This window comes from Gorilla gorilla, chromosome 23 (assembly GCF_029281585.2).
Source record: "Gorilla gorilla gorilla isolate KB3781 chromosome 23, NHGRI_mGorGor1-v2.1_pri, whole genome shotgun sequence".
Classification (NCBI taxonomy): domain Eukaryota; kingdom Metazoa; phylum Chordata; class Mammalia; order Primates; family Hominidae; genus Gorilla; species Gorilla gorilla.
In genome coordinates this window covers 39,941,625-39,964,218 of record NC_086018.1, presented here as the reverse complement: position 1 = coordinate 39,964,218, position 22,594 = coordinate 39,941,625, and the positions used below count along the sequence as shown (strand labels likewise).

The 22,594-nt window shown below is 53.6% G+C and overlaps 2 protein-coding genes across 3 annotated transcripts; one reads left to right on the top strand and one right to left on the bottom strand.

Moving 5' to 3' along the window:
• Window positions 1-1,604: 1,604 nt before the first annotated feature.
• SMIM45 (small integral membrane protein 45) lies at window positions 1,605-8,427 on the bottom strand. Of its 2 annotated transcripts, XM_031005314.3 has the most exons (3): window positions 8,106-8,426; window positions 7,149-7,288; window positions 1,605-2,858 (listed from the first exon to the last, which is right to left on the bottom strand). In XM_031005314.3, exons 2-3 carry the CDS (start codon window positions 7,231-7,233, stop codon window positions 2,638-2,640), a joined length of 306 nt encoding a protein of 101 aa, XP_030861174.1. In that variant the 5' UTR covers window positions 7,234-7,288; window positions 8,106-8,426; the 3' UTR covers window positions 1,605-2,637. The 2 variants fall into 2 exon arrangements, with proteins under 2 accessions (XP_030861174.1, XP_063561064.1); XM_063704994.1 differs by lacking the exon at window positions 7,149-7,288 and having other exon boundaries at window positions 8,106-8,427.
• A 4,930-nt stretch (window positions 8,428-13,357) lies between these two features.
• On the top strand, window positions 13,358-21,678 carry CENPM (centromere protein M). Its single transcript, XM_019020395.4, has 6 exons — window positions 13,358-13,516; window positions 14,030-14,109; window positions 14,521-14,613; window positions 15,221-15,300; window positions 16,819-16,910; window positions 21,218-21,678. The coding sequence occupies exons 1-6, from the start codon at window positions 13,460-13,462 to the stop codon at window positions 21,356-21,358; spliced, it is 543 nt and encodes a 180-aa protein (XP_018875940.1). The 5' UTR covers window positions 13,358-13,459; the 3' UTR covers window positions 21,359-21,678.
• The last annotated feature ends 916 nt before the right edge of the window (window positions 21,679-22,594 follow it).

Below are 22,594 nucleotides of genomic sequence, written 5' to 3'. Positions count from 1 at the left end.
TTTGTTGTGGTCGAGGTGGGGATGGGGGAGTTTACATCATTTTTCCTGAAACCTGCCTTTTCCTCTCCCTATATCCCAAGGGATCTGCCATGTTCTGAGATGACCCACGCTGAACCACCCACAGGACACTGCCCCAGCCTTGGGTGACTGGCTTAACATGGACACTTGACCTAAAATGAGGCAACGAATCCCACCCCAGAGATATTTGCACTGGGGGCAGAGCAAGGGACTGGTAGCTCCGGGGCTGGAGCTGTGAGATACAGAAATTGCCAGCAGCTGGCTGCTGTGTTTTCCATGCTGAGAGTGTGAGAGTGGTGACTAACAAGAAAAAGAATCCTAAGGGGGTCTGCATGCCTGGCTCTAGTTGTCCTAAGCCCACTACTTTCCTGTCCTAAAGGGACAGAATACCCCAGTGTCCTCATGGTATCTGGCCGTCTTGGCCAAGCTAGGACAGTCAAGTTTCTGTCCCTTGCAATGATCACTCCTAACTGGATTGGCCTGGGCCCTTTTCAGTCCTGCCTCTGACCATGGCTGGGAAAGAGTTTTCTGGATGAACAGGGGCTGCACTGAGCTTCTAATCCCAGCCTCACACCCCTAACTCTCTGAGAAACTAAGGCAGTTTGGCTGGGCGCAGTGGCTCATATCTATAATCCCAGCACTTTGGGAGGCTGAAGTGGGTGGATCACTTGAGGTCAGGAGTTCGAGACCAGCCTGGCCAATATATTGAAACCCTGTCTCTACTAAAAATACAAAAATTAGCTGGGCGTGGTGACGGCCGCCTGTAATCCCAGCTACTCGGGAAGCTGAGGCAGGAGAATCGCTTGAACCTGGGAGGCAGAGGTTGCAGTGGGCCGAGATTGTGCCACTGTGCTCCAGCCGAAAAGAGTTGGACTCTTTTTGTTGACAGTGTAAGCCTCTGTTGTTTTGCATCTTGGTTGTGCCTGAATTTGTATCCTAACTGGTAATCTACCCCAGGAGTTCCAGTTAACATTTTTGGGGTGTTTTGTTTTGTTTTGTTTTGTTTTGTTTGAGACAGAGTTTCACTCTTTTTGCCCAGGCTGGAGTACAATGGTAGGATCTTGGCTCACTGCAACCTCCACCTCCCAGATTCAAGCAATTCTCCCACTTCGGCCTCCGCAGTAGCTGGGATTACAGGCATGTGCCACCACACCTGGCTAATTTTTGTATTTTTAGTAGAGACAAGGTTTCACCATGTTGGCCAGGCTGGTCTCAAACTCCTGACCTCAGGTGATCCGCCCACCTCAGCCTCCCAAAGTGCTGGGATTACAGGCATGAGCCACTGAGCCCAGCCCAGTTAACATTTTTGATTGTCCTAACAGGAGACGGGGCAATTGCAACTGGCATCTACTGGGTAGAAACCAGGGTTGCTAAACATCCTACAATGGGCAGGACAACCCCCTACAACCAAGAGTGATCGAGTCCAAAACGTCAGTACTGCAGCTCTTGGGAAGCCCTGGCCTACCTTCCCTGAGATTTAGTGTTCCCATCCCTAAAATGGGGACTATGGAGCTGTCATATTTTTCATGAGGACCCAGTGAGTTGACAGACATGATCCTCCTTTCAGGAAAAGACAGGGTCCTGCAGAGATCATCATGAAGTCTTTATTATTGAGAATAAATTAAGATGGAAGCCCCAGCGAAGGGGGGCGGGGTGAGGCAGGTTGCCAATCTGTGTCCAAAGTGGGGCAACAGAGTCTCCACACAGGAGGAGGGTTCTAGGGTGGGCTTGGAGTCTGGCAGGGCCTGGCTCAAGGGGGCTGGGTTTGGCCCCAGAAGTGTGGCACAGGACACGGAGGGAGGGCAGGGGCTCCTGCCTGCTGCCTCAGTCTTGGGGAGGGGGAAGGGCTAGGAAACTCCAGCAGAGGGAGGGGGTTGGGACCCACTATGGACAGTCCTCACACGGCCCACGGAGTTCACCCCGTTTCCACCACCTCCTGCCCTGCCTGGGGCCCCCACGCTGTCTCTCACATATACACATCTCATCTCCCCATGCTTGCCCGCTGCCCCCAGACTCTCTCTCTCTCTCTCCTCCCCAACCCTCTCCTCTACCACGGTCTTACCCCTCTGCATATCCCCACCACACCCTCACCAGTTCCAAGCCTGAGCCCCGCGGGGTGCGGCTGGGCTGCCCCAAGCTGACATCCCTCCAAACGAGGTTCTTAGGTTCTTTCCTTGGGTTGGCTTCGACCCGCCTAAAGCTGCAGGGCCGATGCCACTGAGTGGAGGCAGGGGAGCTGGGGACTTCACGAAGAAATGAGGGCTCGGGAGCCTCAGGACAGGCAGCCATCGACATGCCTGAGTCCAGTGGAGGGCAGAGTGCTGCGCAGCACGAAGGCACTGGGGCCCAGCGGAGGATGCCCCTGAGCTTGGGAGGATGGGCTCTGGGTGAGTCGGCTTGACACGGAGAGCAAGCCCTGGGCCAGCCAGGCACCTAAGTGCCCCACCTCCACTGCCAGCGCACCTGGGGCCTCTGTCGCGAGGGCCCAGGCTGCAGAGGGATAGCGTGGAGGGCCAAGAGGCAGGCCTCCCTCTGCCTTGGGGGTCTCCGGGCTGGGCGGGCGGGGCGGACTGGGGGAGGGCGCCCGGTGCCGCCCGCCTATCCCCTTTGCAAGTCGGCTCAGACCTCCGGGCCGCCGAAGGCCAGGTTGTCGCGCACCATTAGCGTCTTGCGGAGGTCGCGGTCCACCAGGGGGCGCTGCATGCGCCACTTGTGCGCCTCCTGCAGGCCCGGCTCGAAATAGTAGATGCAGGCGCCGAAGCCCACCAGAATGAGGACCGAGATGACCAAGTAGACCGGCACGAACCAGTCCAGGAAGTGCGGCATCGCGGCGGCCTTGGCTGCGGAGACACAGGGTGGTGAGGGCCAGCAGAGGTGCTCCCTGTCCCGCCCACCCAGAGGGGGACCTTCAGGCTTCACAGAGCCCGAGGCCCAAGCATCACTTTACAAATGGGGACACTGAGGTCCAGGAGAGCAAGGGCGGGGAGGCGGCTGATCAAGACCACGTGGTAGGCCGGGCGCGGTGGCTCACGCCTGTAATCCCAGCACTTTGGAGGCCGAGGTGGGCGAATCACGAGGTCAGGAGATCAAGACCATCCTGGCTAACACGGTGAAACCCCGTCTCCATTAAAAATACAAAAAAAAAAAAAAAAAAATTTGCCGGGCATGGTGGCGCACGCCTGTAGTCCCAGCTACTCCTGAGGCTGAGGCAGGAGAATGGCGTGAACCTGGGAAGCAGAGCTTGCAGTGGGCCAAGATCGTGCCACTGCACTCCAGCCTGGGTGACAGAGCGATACTCCGTCTCAGGGAAAAAAAAAAAAAAGACCACGTGGTGACTCAGCCGCCCAGGCCTGGTGGGCAAGCACAGAGCTATCCCCACGCCATGGGGACACCCAGCTCCTATTCACCCTTTAAGGAGACTTAGGCTGGCCACAGTGGCTCACGCCTGTAATCGCAGCACTTTGGGAGGCCGAGGTGGGCAGATCACCTGAGGTCAGGAGTTCAAGACCAGCCTGGCCAATATGGTGAAACCCCATCTCTACTAAAAATACAAAAATTAGCCGGGCGTGATGGTACGCGCCTGTAATCCTAGCTACTTGAGACAGGAGAATCCTTTGAACCTGGGAGATGGAGGTTGCAGTGAGCCGAGATCGCGCCACCGCGCTCCAGCCTGGGCAACAGAGCGACTTAGCCATGAGCAGTTCTGGTTCAGTCTCTTGCCAGGATGTGTGCCCTCGGGCAAGTTGCCTAACCTCGTAGGGCCTCAGCTTCCTCCCCTATGGAAGGGGAAAGGGGCAACACCTCTACAGTGGTCCTAGTGAGGATTCAGTGGGGTGACTGATCCCTGGATGGGGCCTGTGCAGGGCGATCAGTAAAGGACAGGTTGGGCGATGCCTCCTCTGGTCTCCCTGTGCCTCTGAGCCCCAGGGCCCAGCCCTGACTGCAGCTGCTATGGCTGCCAGTTGCCAGCACCTGCCCCTGAGATGAGTAGGTCTCCCAGCCACCTGCACGCCCTAGCCAAGTGTGGCCTGGTGAAAGTGTAGTGGACAAACACCCATCGAAGGAGACCTGGTTGATATCAATGGAGTCTACACAAGTCCAGTTTCATAGTTGTAAGGACATGGCCCCTAGCACCAAAACACTTGGGCAAGATATTCAGACCTTTGGTTTCTACATCTATAAAATGGGAATGGGGCTGGACGTGGTGGCTCATGCCTGTAATCCCAGCATTTTGGGAGGCCAAGGTGGGTGGATTGCTTGAGCCCAGGACTTCGAGACCAGCCTGGGCAACATGGCAAAACCCCGTCTCTACTAAAAACTCAAAAAATTAGCTGGGCATGGTGGCACATACCTGTAATCCCAGTTACCCGGGAGGCTGAGGTGGAAAGATCACCTAAGTCTGGGAGATGGAGGCTGCAGTGAGCTGTGATTGCGCCACTGCACTCCAGCCTGGAGCAAGATCCAGTCTCAAAAAAAAAAAGGGAATGGTAACAAATACCCAGGTGATAGAGCTTTTGTGTCTGCTGAATGAGTTAATTTATGTAAAATATTCAGAACCAGTGCCTGGCACATAACAAGTGCTACATAGTAAGTTTGTTCTTATTCTCTGAGCCTCAGTTTCCTTATCTGTAAAATGGGGATAGAAATAGCACCCACGTCCTAAGGGTATTTTGAATATTTTTTTTTTTTTTTTTTTTGAGACGGAGTCTCGCTCTGTCACCCAGGTTGGAATGCAGTGGCACCATCTCGGCTCACTGCAAGCTCCGCCTCCCAGGTTCACGCCATTCTCCTGCCTCAGCCTCCTGAGTAGCTGGGACTGCAGGTGACCGCCACTGCGCCCAGCTAATTTTTTGTATTTTTAGTAGAGACAGGGTTTCACCGTGTTAGCCAGGATGGTCTTGATCTCCTGACCCCGTGATCCGCCCGCCTCGGCCTCCCAAAGTGCTGGGATTACAGGCGTGAGCCACCGCACCCAGCCTGGGTACTTTGCATTTTTAACAAGACAATGCCTAAAGAGCATTTTGCGACCGGGCCGATGGCTCATGCCTATAATCCCAGCACTTTGGGAGGCCAAGGAGGACGAGTCACCTGAGGTCAGGAGTTCAAGACCAGCCTGACCAACATGGTGAAACCCTGTCTCTACTAAAAGTACAAAATTAGCCAGGTGTAGTGGCACATGCTTGTAATCCCAACTACTCGGCAGGCTGAGGCAGGAGAATTGCTTGAACCCAGGAGGTGGAGGTTCCAGTGAGCCACGACTGTGCCATTGCACTCCAGCCTGGGCAACAAGAGTGAAACTCTGTCTCAAAAAAATAAAATAAAATAAAAAAGCATTTTGCACCATTCTGCCTGGCACAGAATCAGCACTTGGTCAATATCAGCTATTGTTATTTCCACTGAACGAGAGGCGGAGAAGGCAGGAAAGTGGAAGGCAGCAGGTGTAAGGTGCGTCGCAAACCTTATATACACCCAGACTCTTTTTTATTGTTTTTGTTTTTGAGACAGAGTCTCATTCTGTTGCCCAGGCTGGAGTGCAATGGCATGATCTCGGCTCACCACAAACTCCGCCTTCAAGTGATTCTCCTGCCTCAGCCTCCCTTGTGAGTAGCTGGGATTACAGGCATCTGCCACCATGCCCAGGTAGTTTTTGTATTTTTTAGTAGAGACAGGGTTTTGCCATGTTGGCCAGGCTGGTCTCAAACTCCTGACCTCAAGTGATCCTAACCTCGGACTCCCAAAGTGCTGGGATTACAGGCATGAGCCACCGTGCTTGGCCCACCCAGACTCTTTAGAATGGCCCAAAGGTGCCCATCTGCTCCCTGCCAACCTCCCCCTCCTCACATCGCACACTATGTGCGGTCACATGGAACTGCCTGTCCGTCACCTACATGCGCCTACACATTATGCAGTCCTCATCTTTGCATATGCTTTCATTTTGCATATGCATTCTTGTTCACTTGGCAAATTCCCACTCATACTTCAAAAGCCAGATCACTGTCTGGCTGTGGTGGGTCACGCCTGTAATTCCAGCATTTTGGGAGGCCAAGGCAGTGGATCACTTGAGGCCAGGAGTTCAAGACCAGCCTGGCCAACATGGAGAAACCCCGTCTCTTCTAAAAGTACAAAAATTAGCCAGGGGTGGTGGCAGGCACCTGTAATCCCAGCTACTCAACAGGCTGAGGCAGGAAAATCGCTTGAGCCTGGGAGGCGGAGGTTGCAGTGAGCCGAGATGGTGCCATTGCACTCCAGCCTGGGTGACAGAGCGAGACTCCGTCTCAAAAAAAAAAAAAAAAAAATTCAAAGTACCCTTAGGACGTGGGTGCTATTCCTATCCCCATTTTACAGATAAGGAAACTGAGGCTCAGAGAATAAGAACAAACTTACTATGTAGCACTTGTTATGTGCCAGGCACTGGTTCTGAATATTTTACATAAATTAACTCATTCAGCAGACACAAAAGCTCTATCACCTGGGTACTTGTTACCATTCCCTTTTTTTTTTTTTTTTTTTTGAGACTTGATCAGGAGATCAAGACCATCCTGGCTAACACGGTGAAACCCCGTCTCTACTAAAAATACAAAAAATTAGCCAGGCGTGGTGGCAGGCGCCTGTAGTCCCAGCTACTTGGGAGGCTGAGGCAGGAGAAGGGCGTGAACCCCGGAGGCACAGCTTGCAGTGAGCCGAGATGGCGCCACTGCACTCCAGCCTGGGCAACAAAGCGAGACTCCATATCAAAAAAAAAAAAAAAAAAAAAAAAAAAACAGATCACTGATAACAGATCACAGATCATCTCCTCCAGGGATAGGATGATGCAGGGCCTACTGAACCCACCCCCAACCTTCCCTAGTTATAAGAAAGGGGTGACGTGAGGAGCCCACCTCTGCCTGCCTGGCAGGTAGAGCACTGTTTTGATTTCCTCCACAAACCTCACAACAGGCCTATGGGGCAAGTGTCACTATCCACATTTTACAGATGAAGAAACTGAGGCCCAGACAGGCTCACTAACTTGCCTTGGCTTACCCAGTTGGAAAGTGGCAGAGCTAGACACCAAACCCCAGCGATGCCCTGAGGCTTGCGTCCTCCAGGGTAGGGAAAGGCACCTGAGCAGGATGAAATGAGCAGATGCCTACCTTGCTTCTGGGGAGGGAAGCAGGGGGATGGATGGAAAGAACTCCAGGTAGGTCGGAGAGAAGCCCTCACTCTTCTGACCTCCATCTCCAAACTCCAGCTCCTCTTGTCTCTCTACTCCCAGGTGGGCCTGTGAGGGGAGCTGTGGCCCCAGGGGAGGGAAAGATGCTGTTTCCTGGTCCTGCATCCATCCGGAGCCCCTCTCCTACCCCAAAGGTCCTCACTGGCTGTTCTGAGGTACCGACATTGTCTTAAAGTGCCCTATTTGTGAAGGAATAAAATGAAGTGTGCACTGATTATACAAAGTGACTAGTGCAGCCAGGGCAGGGGAGCGTGTAGGACCCACCACCTTTTAACCAGCTGCCTTTCTGGGGAGCTGGAGAGAGTGCAGGATTGTCTGGTGCTGCCAGGGTTGGTGAAGGTAGGGAAGGAGCACCTCAGGCAGGGAGGCTGCTCCCTGTGTGACTTAACTGTGTCCAAGGTGACTCATGCCCCCTATCCAGTCACAGCCAGGCCCCCAGTTTCCTTCCAGCTTAAACATGCGAATGGAGGGCTGGGGCAGAACAGAAGCCATTTCAGCTGCAATGCTGGTGGGTGTGGACTAGAGATCAAGGTCCCCCAACCTCCCCAGCCCTGTGCACAAAATCCCAGGCATTCTGAGGCTGACTGAGGACCCCGTGGTCTCTTCCTGATTTCTCAGGGAACTGACCTAGGTGGAAAAGCAACACACTCACTGGCTTCCTGTGTTACCTTGGCCCCTTCTTCACCCTCTCTGGGCCTCAGGGTCCCCTGTGCACAGTGACAGGGTGGGGATGGGGTTACCAGATGATCTATATGGAATTTTCCAGCCTCATTTCAGCCAATGTGCTGCCTGAGACAGTGTGAGTTTGCAGAGCCCCTCTCCCTACCTCCCAAGCCATTGGCACCACTCGGTGCCCTCCGTGTGCCCAAAGACCCACCTCACACCCTGCAGATGCCAGTTCCGGGGGCTCTGTGCTGAGCACACCGCCTCAGCCTGAGCAGCTCAGCGTCGGCCCGTGGACTCATTCGCAGCTGCTGTCCCCAGAGACACTGCCATCTGCGGCCGCCCTGGGTGCTGGAGGCAGAGATAGGGCAGGGCCAATGCTACCCATGGGAGACCAGCTTCTCACACCCGGGGGCTCTGAGTGGGCCAGGAGGGGGCAGTCCTGGACTGGCTCAGCACCCTGGTACCTCTCCCTGCCCATCAGAGACCCTTCCCCCTAGCCCCCACTCTCAGGATGGCAGGAGGTGGGACCTGTCTCAGCCAATCAGCAGCCTGGCAGAGCAAGGGCTTTATCTTCTGTTGCCCTGGCAACCAGCCTTCTCTTCTGGATCCCTGGTACTGTGCACGTGGTACAGCAGATGACAGCGGCAGGATTGGGGGAATGCGGGGAGAGCGAGTCACCCAGCAGGCTGCAGCACCCCAAGCCTGGTGGGCCTAGAGAGGAGAGGACCGTGGCTGATAACTCTAAGGGTTTGATGGTCTGCCATTTGGGGAGCAGGGAGATACTGGGGTAACTGGCAAGCGGGTGGGGACAGAAAATCAGTGACCAGTAGAGCTCAAGGGGGTCATATGTTATACAAGGAAAAACCAAGACTGAGTATGAGAGTTCAGACACATTGGCTCAATGTAACATTTCCTATGCACCAGACACTGTTTTCAACGCTTTGATTATATTAACTCAATTAATTCTTATTCATGGTCACACAGCAAGAAAGTAGCAATGCCAGGGTCAGAGCCCTAGCCTGGCTTTCAGGACCCTTGCAAATGGCTCCCCCTCCCCATTCTGCCTCATCTACCCCACAGCACCCCTGGCTGGTGTATAGCCAGCACAGGCATTGAGCACTCCCATCTTCCAGCTGGCCCCAACATCACTTCCTGCAGTCCTCCCAGCTGGATTGGTGTTGAGACCCCATTTTGGGATGAGGCAGAGAGGTGAAGCTACTGGCCTTCTCCTTCTCCCGGAGCCCTCAGCTTCTCAGTGACTGAACTGGAATTGAAAGCCAAGAGCTGACGTTGGGGGTGGGGTCCACCTTCCCAAGCATGGATCCTCCGCCTCCCCCTATGCCATAGACAAGGTATCTGCCACGTGTTGAGGGCTAGTGTCTCAGGAGGGAGAGAGCAGCCCCCTAGGGCCCATGGGGCATGGCTGGGAAGAGGCTTCCAGGAACCACCTCCCTAGGGAATCCGTTCCCAGAAACCTGGGGATGGGCAGGGGGAAAGCCTCTGGGTGAGGTAGCTTCAGGACCTAGGTCCCCCACCACAGACACCTCTGGGCCATATAGGGGCTCTTCAGGTATGACGGGTCCTTTCCAGCATATGTGGGACTTGGGGGTGACTGTGAGTTCACAGAGGGTTTGTTTTTTTTTGAGACGGAGTCTCGCTGTGTTCGCCAGGCTGGAGTGCAGTGGCGCAATCTCGGCTCACTGCAACCTCTACCTCCCGGGTTCAAGCGATTCCCCTGCCTCAGCCTTCCGAGGAGCTGGGACTACAGGTAGGCACCACCATGCCCGGCTAATTTTTTGTATTTTAGTAGAGGCGGGTTTACCATATTGGCCAGGATGGTCTCGATCTACTGACCTCATGATCTGCCCACCTCGGCCTCCCAAAGTGCTGGGATTACAGGCGTGAGCCACTGCGCCTGGCCTTTTGCTTTGTTTTTTAAGACAAGGTCTTGCTCTTTCACTCAGGCTGGAGCACAGTGGTGTGATCATGGCTCACTGCAACCTCTGCCTCCTGGGCTCAGGTGATCCTCCCACCTCAGCCTCCCGAGTAGCTGGGACTACAAATGCATGCCACTATGCCCAGCTGATTTTTGTACTTTTTGTAGAGACAAGATTTTGCCATATTGCCCAAGCCAGTCTTGAACTTCTGGCCTCAAGCTATCCTCCTGCCTCAGCCTCCCAAAGTACTGGGATTACAGGCGTGAGCCACCACCTGGCCAAAGTGCTTTTTAACATTTTGGGGTGGGAGAGCAGAGGAGTTGGGGGAAGAATCACAAAGGGGCAGGAGTAAACTTTTTGGGGTGAAGGGTATGTTCAGGCTCTTAATGGTGATGGTGGCTTCTTAAGTATATACATATGTCAAACTTATCAAATTGTACCCTTGAAATAAGTGTAGTTGATTGTATGTGTCCCTTATGCCTCAATAAATCTGTAAAGTATGTGATCCATGGCCTGTCGGCATTGTTTTAGCCAGTGATTCCTTATTCATACAAAAGCTTATGGGAAGCTCAATACATAACAGAGATAAAGCGGAGGTTGCTTCGGTTCAATGGTTGGGTGGGGGTGGGGCTTCTGGACCCCACCCACTCAGAATCCCCCCTGTCTCTCACAGGACCCCAAGTCATCTCCCCAGGGCTCCACAGAAGCCGATTTGAAAAATGCTGGCCCAGAGGACTCTGATGACCTTGCCAGCTTGCGTGTTCAGGATGTAAGAACCTCCAGGCCTCTATCTGGCCTCCTCCCCATCCCTACCCTTCATCATGTATGGATCTTAAACACAACTACTTTCTATCCCACTGCCCACGTCTCAGCCAATGATCGCCGCCCCGGTGAAGTGGAGTGCAGGCTCCCCAGGGACACAGAGCAGCTTCCCCTGGGTTCCTGCTGCTCCTGGCTGCTCCCCGATGGCCTCCCCAACTGCAGTGCCTTGTCTCTTGTTACAAGTGGTAACTCCCTGAAGCAGTTTGGCCCCTCTGGGACCAGGGTCCCCAGGGCAGGCACTCAGCACATGCTGACCCAATGGGTCTCAGCCCGGCCGCTCCTGTAAAGTCCCCACCAGAGTCCAAAGTCTTTTCCCAGCCCACCACTCTCTAAGGGCGTCAGTCTCCGGGAGCTCAATCACCTCCGTGGCCTCACCTCCTCCCCTGTTCTTCTTACTCCATCTGCCACAGCCACCGGCCTCCTTGCTACGCCTCAGAAGTGCCAGGAGTGCTTCCCACTCAGGGGCTTTCCACTTACACTGCCTTCTGCCTGAGGCCTCTTCTTCATCATACTTAAGGGGCCCCTGTCTCACTGAATTCAAGCATCTGCTCAAATGTCACCTTAGGGAGGCCTCCCTGCTTTAAAGTAGCCTCCTCCCATCCATCTCTTCTCCCAGTCAGCTTTAGTTTATCTTTCTTTTTTTTTTTTTGAGATGGAGTCTCACATGTTGCCCAGGCTGGAGTGCAGTGGTGCGATCTCAGCTCACTGCAACCTCCGCCTCCCAGGTTCAAGCGATTCTCCTGCCTCAGCCTCCCAAGTAGGTGGTATTACAGGCGCCCACCACTGCCACCATTCCCGGCTAATTTGTTTGTTTGTTTTTTGTTTTTGTGATGGAGTTTCGCTCTTGTTGCCCAGGCCAGAGTACATTGGCATAATCTCAGCTCACTGCAACGTCTGCCTCCCAAGTTCAAGCGATTCTCCTACCACAGCCTCCCAAGTAGCTGGGATTACAGGCATGCACCACCACGCCCAGCTAATTTTGTATTTTTAGTAGTACAGTCAGGGTTTCTCCATGCTGGTCAGGCTGGTCTCAAACTCCTGATGTCAGGTGATCCGCCCGCCTCGGCCTCCCAAAATGCTGGGATTACAGGCGTGAACCACCATGCCCACCCTGCTCAGCTAATTTAAAAATTTTTTTGTAGAGATGCGGTCTCACTATATTGCCTAGGCTGGCCTCAAACTCCCGGCCTCAAGTGATTCACCCGCCTCGGTCTCCCAAAGTGCTGGGTTATAGGCATGAGCCACGGCATTCGGCTTACTTTATTTTCTTGTCATAGTGCCTACTACTGCTTGACTTTCAGGAAGTCCTCTCCACACCCCATGCCATGAGGAATCAAAGCCGTATCCGTGCTGAGGGCAGTGGCTCTATGGGGCCATTTACGTCCTGATCTTTCTGAGCAAGACACAGTTAGTTTAGTCTGCAGTAAGAAGGATTAGGCTAGACAGTGTCTCTGCTCTCCCAGTTATTACAACAATGAGCACACCGTCATCATTGTCTATCCCACCCCCATCAAACTAAGTTAATCAATAATGTCTGATTCAACTGACTTCCTAGCGTAGGGCATTGGGTCTGGGCATAGGAAATGATGAATGAATGACTGCTGAGAATGAATGGATGAATGTAATCCATCCATTCACTCAACAAATATTTATTAACTACGATGTACCAGGCACTTTTAGAGTGCTGGACATACCAAGTGACAAAGTCTCTAACCTCTTGTTTCTTACATTTTAGATGTAGAGACAGTGAACAAGTTATTATATAACTGTTGGGAGAACCAGTTTGCTATGGGCCCTGAGCGTCCCTGCATGTTCTTGCTGGGTATGCCAAGAAAGCAACACCCTGACAGCTCTGTACCCAGGCTGTGTTTGCAGCAAGGAACCTTGAAAGATGAGGTAAAGTCTCCCATTGGACAAAGAACAGCATGCTTACCACTCACTGTAAAAGCAGTCAATTGGCAGGGCCTGCTGGTGTGCAGCGGTAGTCCCAGCTACTCAGGAGGCTGAAGCAGGAGGACTGCTTGAGGCCAGGAGTTTACGACCCACCTGGGCAACATGGCCAGATCCCCATGGTGGCACTTGCCTGTAGTTCCAGCTACTCAGGAGGGCTAAGCCAGGAAGATTACTTGAGCCCAGGAGTTTGAAGCTGTAGTGAGCTATGATCGTGTCACTATAGTCCAGCCTGGGCAACAAAGTGACACTCCAAAAAAGAAAGGGCCAGGCACGGTGGCTCACGTCTGTAATCTCAGCACTCACTTTGGGAGGCCGAGGCGGGATCACTTGAGGCCAGGAGTTTGAGACCAGCCTGGGCAACTTGGAGAAACCCCGTCTCTATTAAAAATAAAAAAATTAGTCGGGCGTGGTGACGCGCGCCCGTAGTCCCAGCTCCTCGGGAGGCTGAGGCAGGAGAATCGCTTAAACTCGGGAGGCAGAGGTTGCAGTGAGCCGAGATTGCGCGCATTGCACTCCAGCCTGGGCCACAAAGCGAGACTCTGTCTCAAAAAAAAAAAAAAAGGTACTGTGTATGAGCATGAGTAAACGAAAGTGAACAAAGGAATCACTAAAAACCTGCTTACTGTGGAGCGTGGAACCAAAGGCCTGTCCACCACGTGTTCCACGGGTGGCGCTGGAACGCCCCTCAGAAAAGGAGATAAAGGTTCGGTTCCTTTAAGAGGCCACGTCCAGCCCCGCGAAGCCCCGCCTATAAGGAGGCACGTGCCCCCGGGCCGCGCTCTAGGGGCTGGACTCAGGGCGGTTTGAAAGATCGGCGCGCACCGCAGGAGCAGCGGTTGGTCTTGCTGCTGTGATGTCGGTGTTGAGACCCCTGGACAAGCTGCCCGGCCTGAACACGGCCACCATCTTGGTAGGTGCAGGCGGCCCCGCTTCCCCCGCCGGTTTTTCCTCGTGGGCGGTGCTTCAGCCACTAGGTCAACTGAGCTCTCTGAGGCGCCAAGCCAGCGCGCGCTACCGTGGCGGGGGCGGGGAATAGGCGGAGAGCCATGCTCTGAACCAATTGGAGTAGCCGTTCTCTGAGGTTGAGGGACGCACCCACCAATAGGTGCTCGGCGGACCCTTTCCCAGCTTCTGATTGGCGAGTTCCCGCGCCTGGAATTGTTTTTCCCGCGTCTGGGGGTCTGGCCTCCTGGAGAGGCCGGCGGTGGGAGCGAGGGTCGGGTAGTAGAGAGTGCGGTGCCCAGCGGGTCCAAACTTCAGGCCCTCAGCCCGTGCCGCTTCGCGGGGTCCACTTCTCGGGAAATGTCCTCCGAGCCGCCTGCTGGCGGTGTCCCGATCCCCCCGGGAGTGGGTCGAAGGGCCAGGCCCTCCCCAGGGGGTGCTGTGCCTAGGGCTCGACTGTCCGCTCTCTCTCCCTGCGCAGCTGGTGGGCACGGAGGATGCTCTTCTGCAGCAGCTGGCGGACTCGATGCTCAAAGAGGACTGCGCCTCCGAGCTGAAGGTGTAAGTAGCCGCGGCTGTGGTCTGGGCCCACGTGTCTCTCACTCCAGAGGGATTCGGTCCTAGCTGCTAAACTCCGAAGCCCAGCGCCCCCTCCTCTGAGGCTGGTCCTTCTCCCAGCCTGCAGCGTAGCTGGCTAGTCCCATGCCGTCTTATATCCCAACCTCCCCTTGCCGAGGTGGTGACTAAACAGAGCCCATTTCTGGCAGAGGGAATCAGACAGGAGTAATCTGAATAGGACCGGACCTGTCCTGCCTCTGTGCTGGCCCAAGGAGTCGTGGCCACAAGAGCCTCGGGTGGCTAGGATGAGGTGGGGAGCCCTTGACGGCCTCTTTCCACATGAAGGGCAGCATTTAAACGGTCGCTGTGAGGGGGGTACGGATATCTTGAGTCCTGCAATTTCCTGTTTTTCAGCCACTTGGCAAAGTCCCTCCCTTTGCCCTCCAGTGTGAATCGGCCCCGAATTGACCTGATCGTGTTTGTGGTTAATCTGCACAGCAAATACAGGTGAGAGCCAGAGGAAGGGGCAGTCAGGGCTCAGGCAGGCCTGGCTCAGGACTGTGCTGAGACGGTGACCTAACTTGTGATGGGAAGTGGTGAGGATGGGAGAGGCTGGCTGAGGTCAATCTGTAAGGTGAGGAGAGAAGAGCCAGTGGTCAGTGCACAATGTTTAAAATACGCAACGGCCGGGCACAGTGGCTCACACCTGTAATCCCAGCACTTTGGGAGGCCAAGGTGGGCAGATTGCCCGAGACCAGCCTGGGCAACATGGTGAAACCCTGTCTCTACTAAAATGCAAAACATTAGCCGGGTGTGGTGGCATGTACCTGTAGTCCCAGCTACTCGGGAGGCTGAGGCAGGAGAATCACTTGAACCCACGAGGCAGAGGTTGCAGTGAGCCAAGATCGCGCTACTGCATTCCAGCCTGGGCAACAAAGTGAAACTCCATCTCAAAAAAAAAAAAAAAAAAATTAAAGGACAAATATTTCTCCAGAGAAAGTCACCCTCTTGTCATTCTCTGGTCTCTAGGATCAGAGAAGCAAGGACTTCTGCTTTCTCCGTTGTAAAGTTTTGTTCTCTGGTTTGTTTTCTCACCCTGGCCTGGCCACCCCAGCCTCCAGAACACAGAGGAGTCCCTGCGCCATGTGGATGCCAGCTTCTTCTTGGGGAAGGTGTGTTTCCTCGCCACAGGTGGTAAGTACGTTCCTCGCCTGTTACTGCCCACTCCCAGCCAAGGGAAAGCTGGGGCGGCCGTAGGCTTCTTGCTGAGGCACCCTGGGTGATGGAAAGAGCATGTATTTTACACACACTGGGGCCTATCGGAGGGTGGAGGGCAGGAAGAAGGAGAAGATCAGGAAAAATAGCTAATGGGTACTAGGCTTAATACCTAGGTGACAATGATCTGTACAACAAACCCCATGACACAAGTTTTACCTACATAGCAAATCTGCACATGTACCCCTGAACTTGAAATAAAAGTTAAATTGAAAAACCGAAAGAACACATATACACATACTTCGGAATCTGACCTGTTGTCAGCCTTTCTAAGAGTGAATCTGAGCAGATAACTCTGCCATTGCTTGGAGTTGCCTAGTGGTTGCCTGTGGCTTTCAGTAAAATCCAAACTCTAAAGACACAAAGCACTTTGCAGTTTGGCCTCTGCCTTCTGGGCTAGTCTCATCTCCGGTGACTCTCCTTCTCTGGGTCAGCTTATCGTTCTCTGAAAAAGTCCTGCTGTTCCTGAGACTTTGTAATATTAACAGTGAAAATAATAATGGCTGACATCTTTTGAGCTCTCACTGTGAGGCAGACACGGTAATTGCTTTGTTTTCATATTCCTGTTGGAGGTAGGTATTATTACCTCTGTTTTACAGTCATGAGGTTAAGTTGCCCCAGGCCCCTAGATGAAAAGTGGTAGAGCCAAGGTTTACACCTAGGTAAGTCCTGTTACAGGGCCCGTCCCTTTTTTTTTTTTTTTGAGACAGAGTCTCACTCAGCCACCCAGGCTGGAGTGCTATGGTGTGATCTCAGCTCACCGCAACCACCGTCTCCCAGGTTCAAGCAATTCTCCCATCTCAGCCTCCCGAGTAGCTGGGATTACAGGCACCCGCCATCATGCCCAGCTAATTTTTGTATTTTAGTAGAGATGGGGTTTCACCATGTTGGCCAGGCTGGTCTTGAACTCCTGACCTCAGGTATCCGCCTGCCTCGGATAGTGCTGGGATTACAGGCCTGAGCCACCGCACCCAGCCGTCCTCTTTTTGTTTACTCTAGGCTTCTGTCAAATACGTTTCCTCTTCTTTGTCTTGCTAACCCCTACAAATACCTCAAAACTCAGCCCCAGTGTCACTCCGGCATGCATGAGGTGTCTGACCTGTCTGCCGTCCCAGCTGAACTGTTAGCTCCTTGAGCAGAGTGCCTGGCACAGATAATTCTCAAGAAGCATTGGTGAGCAAATGCAGGCCAAGTAATTTCTAGATGTCAACTCACTGACTCTAGAGTGACTCAGTGGGGTAGGAGCTATTATTATCTTCATTGTCTAATTTGATATTCTTGACTACCTAGAAAAGAAAGTAGAATAGGACTGTCACCCTCGCGACTAGAAAGAAACTGAACCCCAGAGTGGGGAAGTGAGTGACTCTGCCCAGCACTTCCTGAATTCCAGCCAGGAAGATAGAGATTGCAGCTATAACACTCATGGCTTCTTTCCAGCTGGGCGGGAGAGCCACTGCAGCATTCACCGGCACACCGTGGTGAAGCTGGCCCACACCTATCAAAGCCCCCTGCTCTACTGTGACCTGGAGGTGAGCGTGCTGATCACAGAGACCAACACTACACTCGGGTGTGGGGAAAGGGTGGTCAGCACACAGTGGGCACATTGAAAATGCTTATCGAAGGACTCAGTGTCCGAGCGAGGCAGCTCCTGAAGGGGAGGGAGACACAGGATCCTGGTTTGAGTGGCGTTCCTACTCACTGGCTATGACCTGGGCAGGTCACCCTGAGCCTTGGGGTACACAGGTGTGAAGCGAGGATGATGTGCTTTCATCTGGAGTGCATCTTATATGCCAGGCTCTAGCACGTGCTGCCCTGCTTTTGCTTTTGCTGAGTTTCTGCATACTCAGTTATAACTAAGTCTTATGTGTATGTATTTGTGAGTCCACTCTCCTGCTGGGGTGTAAGTGATTGTGAGGCCAAGCGTATGTCCGTCTCTTTAACTGGTGCATCCTTGTGTCCTCTGGAAGTCAGAATGCCTGATTTGCCCTTAACTCTCTGATTTCAGATCTTGTCTCGTCCCACCCCAAGCCAGGGTACCCAGCAGGCAGTAGGGATGTGTGTTGGGTAGGTGGGTAGATGGTTGGATGCATATGTAGGGAATTCTGCCCCAACTGGATTCTGTTGGTGTTTCTCACAAGGTGAAACTAACCACGAGGGGTAGGAAAGTAGCCTTTTTGTTGTTGTTGTCGTTATTGTTTTAGATAAGGTCTTGCCCTGTTGCCCAGGCTGGATTGCAGTGGTGTACTCATGGCTCACTGCAGACTTGAGCTCCTGGGCTCAAGTGAACCTCCCACCTCAGCCTACTGAGTAACTGGGACTACAAGCATGCACCACCGCACCTAGCTAGGTATTTATTTATTTATTTACTTTTTTTTTTTTTTTTTTTGAGATGGAGTCTTGCTCTGTTGCCCAGGCTGGAATGCAGTGGCACGATCTCAGCTCACTGCAAGCTCTGCCTCCCGAGTTCATGCCATTCTGCTGCCTCAGCCTCCCAAGTAGCTGGGACTACCGGCACCCGCCACCACACCCAGCTAATTTTTTGTATTTTTTAGTAGAGACGGGGTTTCACCGTGTTAGCCAGGATGGTCTGAATCTCCTGACCTCGTGATCCGCCCGCCTCGGCCTCCCAAAGTGCTGGGATTACAGGCATGAGCCACTGCGCCCGGCCACTGTTTATTTACTTTTTAATATAGTGATGAGGTCTTGCTGTGTTCCCCACACTGGTTTTGAACTCCTGGCCTCAAGCGATCCTCCCACTTTAGCCTCCCAAAGTGCTGGGATTACAGGCGTGAGCCACCGAGCCTGGCCTTTAGCCGCTTTTTATGCAGGATAAATCCTGATGACTTTTTGCTAAAGAGGCCTCAGCAGGAGTTGATGTGCTCCCCCCGATGGGTCTACTGAGAGGTCCCAGGGCCCGCACTGCCACACCCATGTGCCAGGCCTGCTCCATTCCTTTGGAAACCTGTTTATTGGTTTTGAGATACATTTTGAAGAGTTGTGTTTCTGCTCTGTTCTGGGTCTTATGCCTGTTACCGAAAGCAAAGTGATGAAATGCAGGGAGAACCGAATCAGCACATGATCTGTCACCACCAATCCATCACCACTGTCTAGACCGGAGTCCCTTGTCCTGGTGTCGGGGCACTCCTCTGGTCTAAGGGCAGAATTCAGAGGATAGCAGTCTGTGGCTGTCGCCAGTAGAAATGGAGATGTTTTCATATCACATAAGGATTGGGCAGGTCTCATCACTGCCTCATGTGGCAGCAGCCATTAGGCCTGCCCCTTGCTCGATGCATCAATCATGATACACACTTGACTCTATCACGCATTTGTTTTCCTATTTGATTACTAGTTTTTGAGCCCCTGACCAGATCAGCACTCTGATCTCACAGATGGGACCCTGAGGCCTGGGCACACCTGAAGTGCCTGCCCCACCAGGCTTTCCTCCCAGAGAGAACAGGCAACTTGCTCAGGGTCAGACAGCTCGTGAGTGAGGGGTAGAGCCAGCTGTTCTGCTGTCCTAGCCTGCTGACCGTGTGACTTTGAATAGGTCACTTTGTCTGCCACAAAGCATCTCTAAAGGGGAGTCACGATCTTTGCTCCATAGTTCAGGTGCTGCTGGGGGACAGTGGTGCCTACTCACCTTGTGACAAGTGGTGTAATTCTGTCTGTGGCCATGAGGTGGCGGGCCAGGCCAGGTCCTGGGTTCTCTCTTGGCCTGGGCAGGAAGCAGGAGGTCCCAGCCTGGTTCCAGCCTTAGCAGGAGCTGCAAAAATGCCTGCTCAGGACATAGGCCTGCATCCCTCAGATGGAGCACCCAGGGTTTGAACTGGCCTCCTCCTTCATGCTGGTGTTGTCCTCTTCAGAACACTCTTCTGCATAATTGAGTTTGAGCCCCACCATATATCTTGAGGCCTTTGCGTGGCAGGAGTTACCGGCCCCGTTCCATTGATGAGGAAACACAGGAAGGTGTGTGATTGGCCCAGTGAAATAATTGCCTAGGTCTGCTGGTAGGGCTCTATGCTGGGCCCTGGGAACACAAATGAGTCAGATATTGGCCCTGCCCTCTCAGAATCTCATGAAATAAGCAGACATGTAACATACGCAACAGCAGAAGGATTTGCTGAGCTCTGGGAGCCTGGTGGTAGAATTAGGTCATTTCTTCCTGGATGTCATGAGCAAAGTCATGATTGTGGTCAGACTTGGGCATTTGGGTCACGTCTCTGGAGTGACGTGGATTGGAGGAAGGCTGGCCAGAGGCAGGAGGCTGGGTCGAGGCTGCTGCAGGAGGCAGGTTGTGGAACCCAAGCCTCAGCAGCCTAGAGATAGATTTCAGGAACAAAGGCCACCAAACTTAGAGGACTTATTAAAAAAATACTTCCTGAGTTTCTGTGGTGCCAACCACTGTTCTAGGCTCCAGGGACACAGCACAGAACAAAAGAGTCAAAAACCCTAGCTTCCTGCTGGGCACGGTAGCTCACACCTGTAATCCTAGGGAGGCCGAGGTGGGAGGATCACCTGAGGTCAGGAGTTTGAGACCAGCCTGGCCAACATGGTGAAACCCAGTCTTTACTAAAAATACAAAAATTAGCTGGGCATGTTGGCACGCACCTGTAATCGCAGCTACTCAGGGGGCTGAGGCACAAGAATCGCTTGAACCTGGGAGGCAGAGATTGCAGTGAGCCAAGATGGTGCCACTGCACTCCAGCCTGGGTGACAAAGTGAGACTCTGTCTCAAAACAAAACAAAAAAAGCCCCAGCTTTGTTCTAGTCAAGGAAACAAATGGGGTAAATGACGTGCTGGAAAGTGGAGGCGTGGCGTGTCAGGTGGTGGTAAACAGGCAAGAGTTAGGCAGGGTAACCAGGGAACGCCCCTGCAAACAGGACTTTTAAATAAATAAAGACCTGAAGGAAGTAGGCAGGCAGGCCATGGAGATACCTCGTGGTAGGAGGAACAGCAACTGCATGGGCCGAGTGTGGGACTTGCCTGGTGTGCTCAAGGTCTGGCAGGCAGGCCTGGGTGGCTGCAGCACAATAGCAAAGGGTGGGTTGGGGTGGAGAAATCAGGAATGGTGGGGCTGGATCAGTGGATCCTGGTGGGGAGCTGCTGGAGGGCTCGGGGCCAGGGAGGGATGTGGCCTGACTTGGGTTTTAAATGGACCCCTCTGGCTGCTGGGAGGAGAGTGGACTGAAGGGAAACTAGGGCAGAAATAGAGAGACAGGTCTGGAGGCTCTTTCTTTTTTTTTTTTGAGCCAGACACTGGGCAGCATCGTGTTCTTCCAGCAGACGTGTCTAGAGCATCTGTGCCCGGGCCTAGAGCAGTCTTGTCCCTCTCTGGCCCCACAGCTCCCCTGGGCCCATTCCTTTTTGATGGCACCTTCTTATCTGTGGTGAAGGCCACCCACTGTCCCTCCCACCTTCCTATCCCTGTGAGTATCTTCTGCTCCCTGGTCTTGAGCATCTGGGGCCCAAGCTGCCCGGGCATTGGTTGGAAGTAGCCCTGATTCAGAGCTCAGCTCTGGAGTCACTAGCTGGGTGACCCTAGATAGTTTGTTCGACCTAGCCAGCCTTGTTAAGCCTTCATTTCCTCTTGAGCAGGAGGTCAGGCTCTGGATGTCTCCGGAGGTTGTTTGAAGGATTGGGCAAGCTGAGGCAGTTGGAAGCTACTCTGAGGTGTGGCATGAATGAGGGCGTGGCTGTGGTGGGCAGTGGTGACCTGAGCTACCCCCGAGTCTCCGCCCCCAGCCCTGCTCTGGCAGCCCCTGCAGCTGCTGTGGGTAAGGGAGCAGGGCCAGACGCTGCATTCTATCTCACTGCTGTTCTCTGCTCTCCCCGCAGGTGGAAGGCTTTCGGGCCACCATGGCGCAGCGCCTGGTGCGCGTGCTGCAGATCTGTGCTGGCCACGTGCCCGGTGTCTCAGCTCTGAACCTGCTGTCCCTGCTGAAAAGCTCTGAGGGCCCCTCCCTGGAGGACCTGTGAGGGCGGCTGGCCCCTGGGCTGCCCCTCCTCATGGCTTCGTGCTGACTCCATAAACATTCTCTGTTGAGGATGTCCAGTCAGGGCTTGACAGGCCCAGGCTCAGCCCACAGTGGTTGGGAAGGTTCCCTGCAGTGCCAGTGCTGCAGCAGGGAGAGCTGGGCAGAAGCAGCGAGGGGGCCCAGCTGGTGAGACTGTAGCCCCCTCCCACTCCCACACTCACTCTTGCAGAGCCTTGTGTCTTTAAGCAGCTGGCGTGTTACATCTCCATTTAAGGTTTCCTTTGAACAAAAGGTCTGTGGCTAAAAAATGTTTAAAAATCACTGGTCTCATTCACCACTTTGACTTTGTAGATGAGGAAACTGACTCAGAACAATTAAGAGTAGGGCAGGGTGGGCCAGGTGCAGAGGCTCACGCCTGTAATCCCAGCACTTTGGGAGGCCGAGGTGGGTGGATCACTTGAAGTCAGGAATTCGAGACCATCCTGGCCAACATGGTGTATCCCTGTCTCTACAAAAATACAAAAATTAGCCAGATGTGGTGGTGGGCGCCTATAGTCCCAGCTACTCGGGAGGCTGAGGCAGGAGAATCACTTGAACCCGGGAGGCGGAGGTTGCAGTGAGCTTAGATTGTGCCACTGCACTCCAGCCTGGGCAACACAGTGAGACTCCACCTCAAAAAAAAAAAAAAAAAAGCGAGACCAGCCTGGCCAACATAGTGAAACCCTGTCTCTACTAAAAATACAAAAATTAGCCAGGCATGGTGATGCAGGCCTGTAGTCTCAACTACTCGGGAGGCTGAAGCAGGAGAATCACTTGAACCTGGGAGGCGGAGGTGGTGTTGAACCGAGATTACACCACTGTACTCCAGCCTGGGCAACAGAGCGAGACTCCGTCTCAAAAAAAAAAAAAAAATGCTGGGCGCGGTGGTTCCCACCTATAATTCCAGCACTTTGGGAGGCCGAGGCGGGCAGATCACGAGATCAGGAGATCGAGACCATCCTGGCTAACAGTGAAACTCTGCCTCTACTAAAAATACAAACAAATTAGCCAGGCATGGTGGCGGGCATCTGTAGTCCTAGCTACTTGGGAGGCTGAGGCAGGAGACCGGCATGAACCTGGGAGGCGGAGCTTGCAGTAAGCTGAGATCGCGTCACTGCACTCCAGCCTGGGCGACAGAGCGAGACTCTCAAAAAAAAAGAGTGGGGCGGGGTAAGGGGAGCTTGGACTCGTTACACCA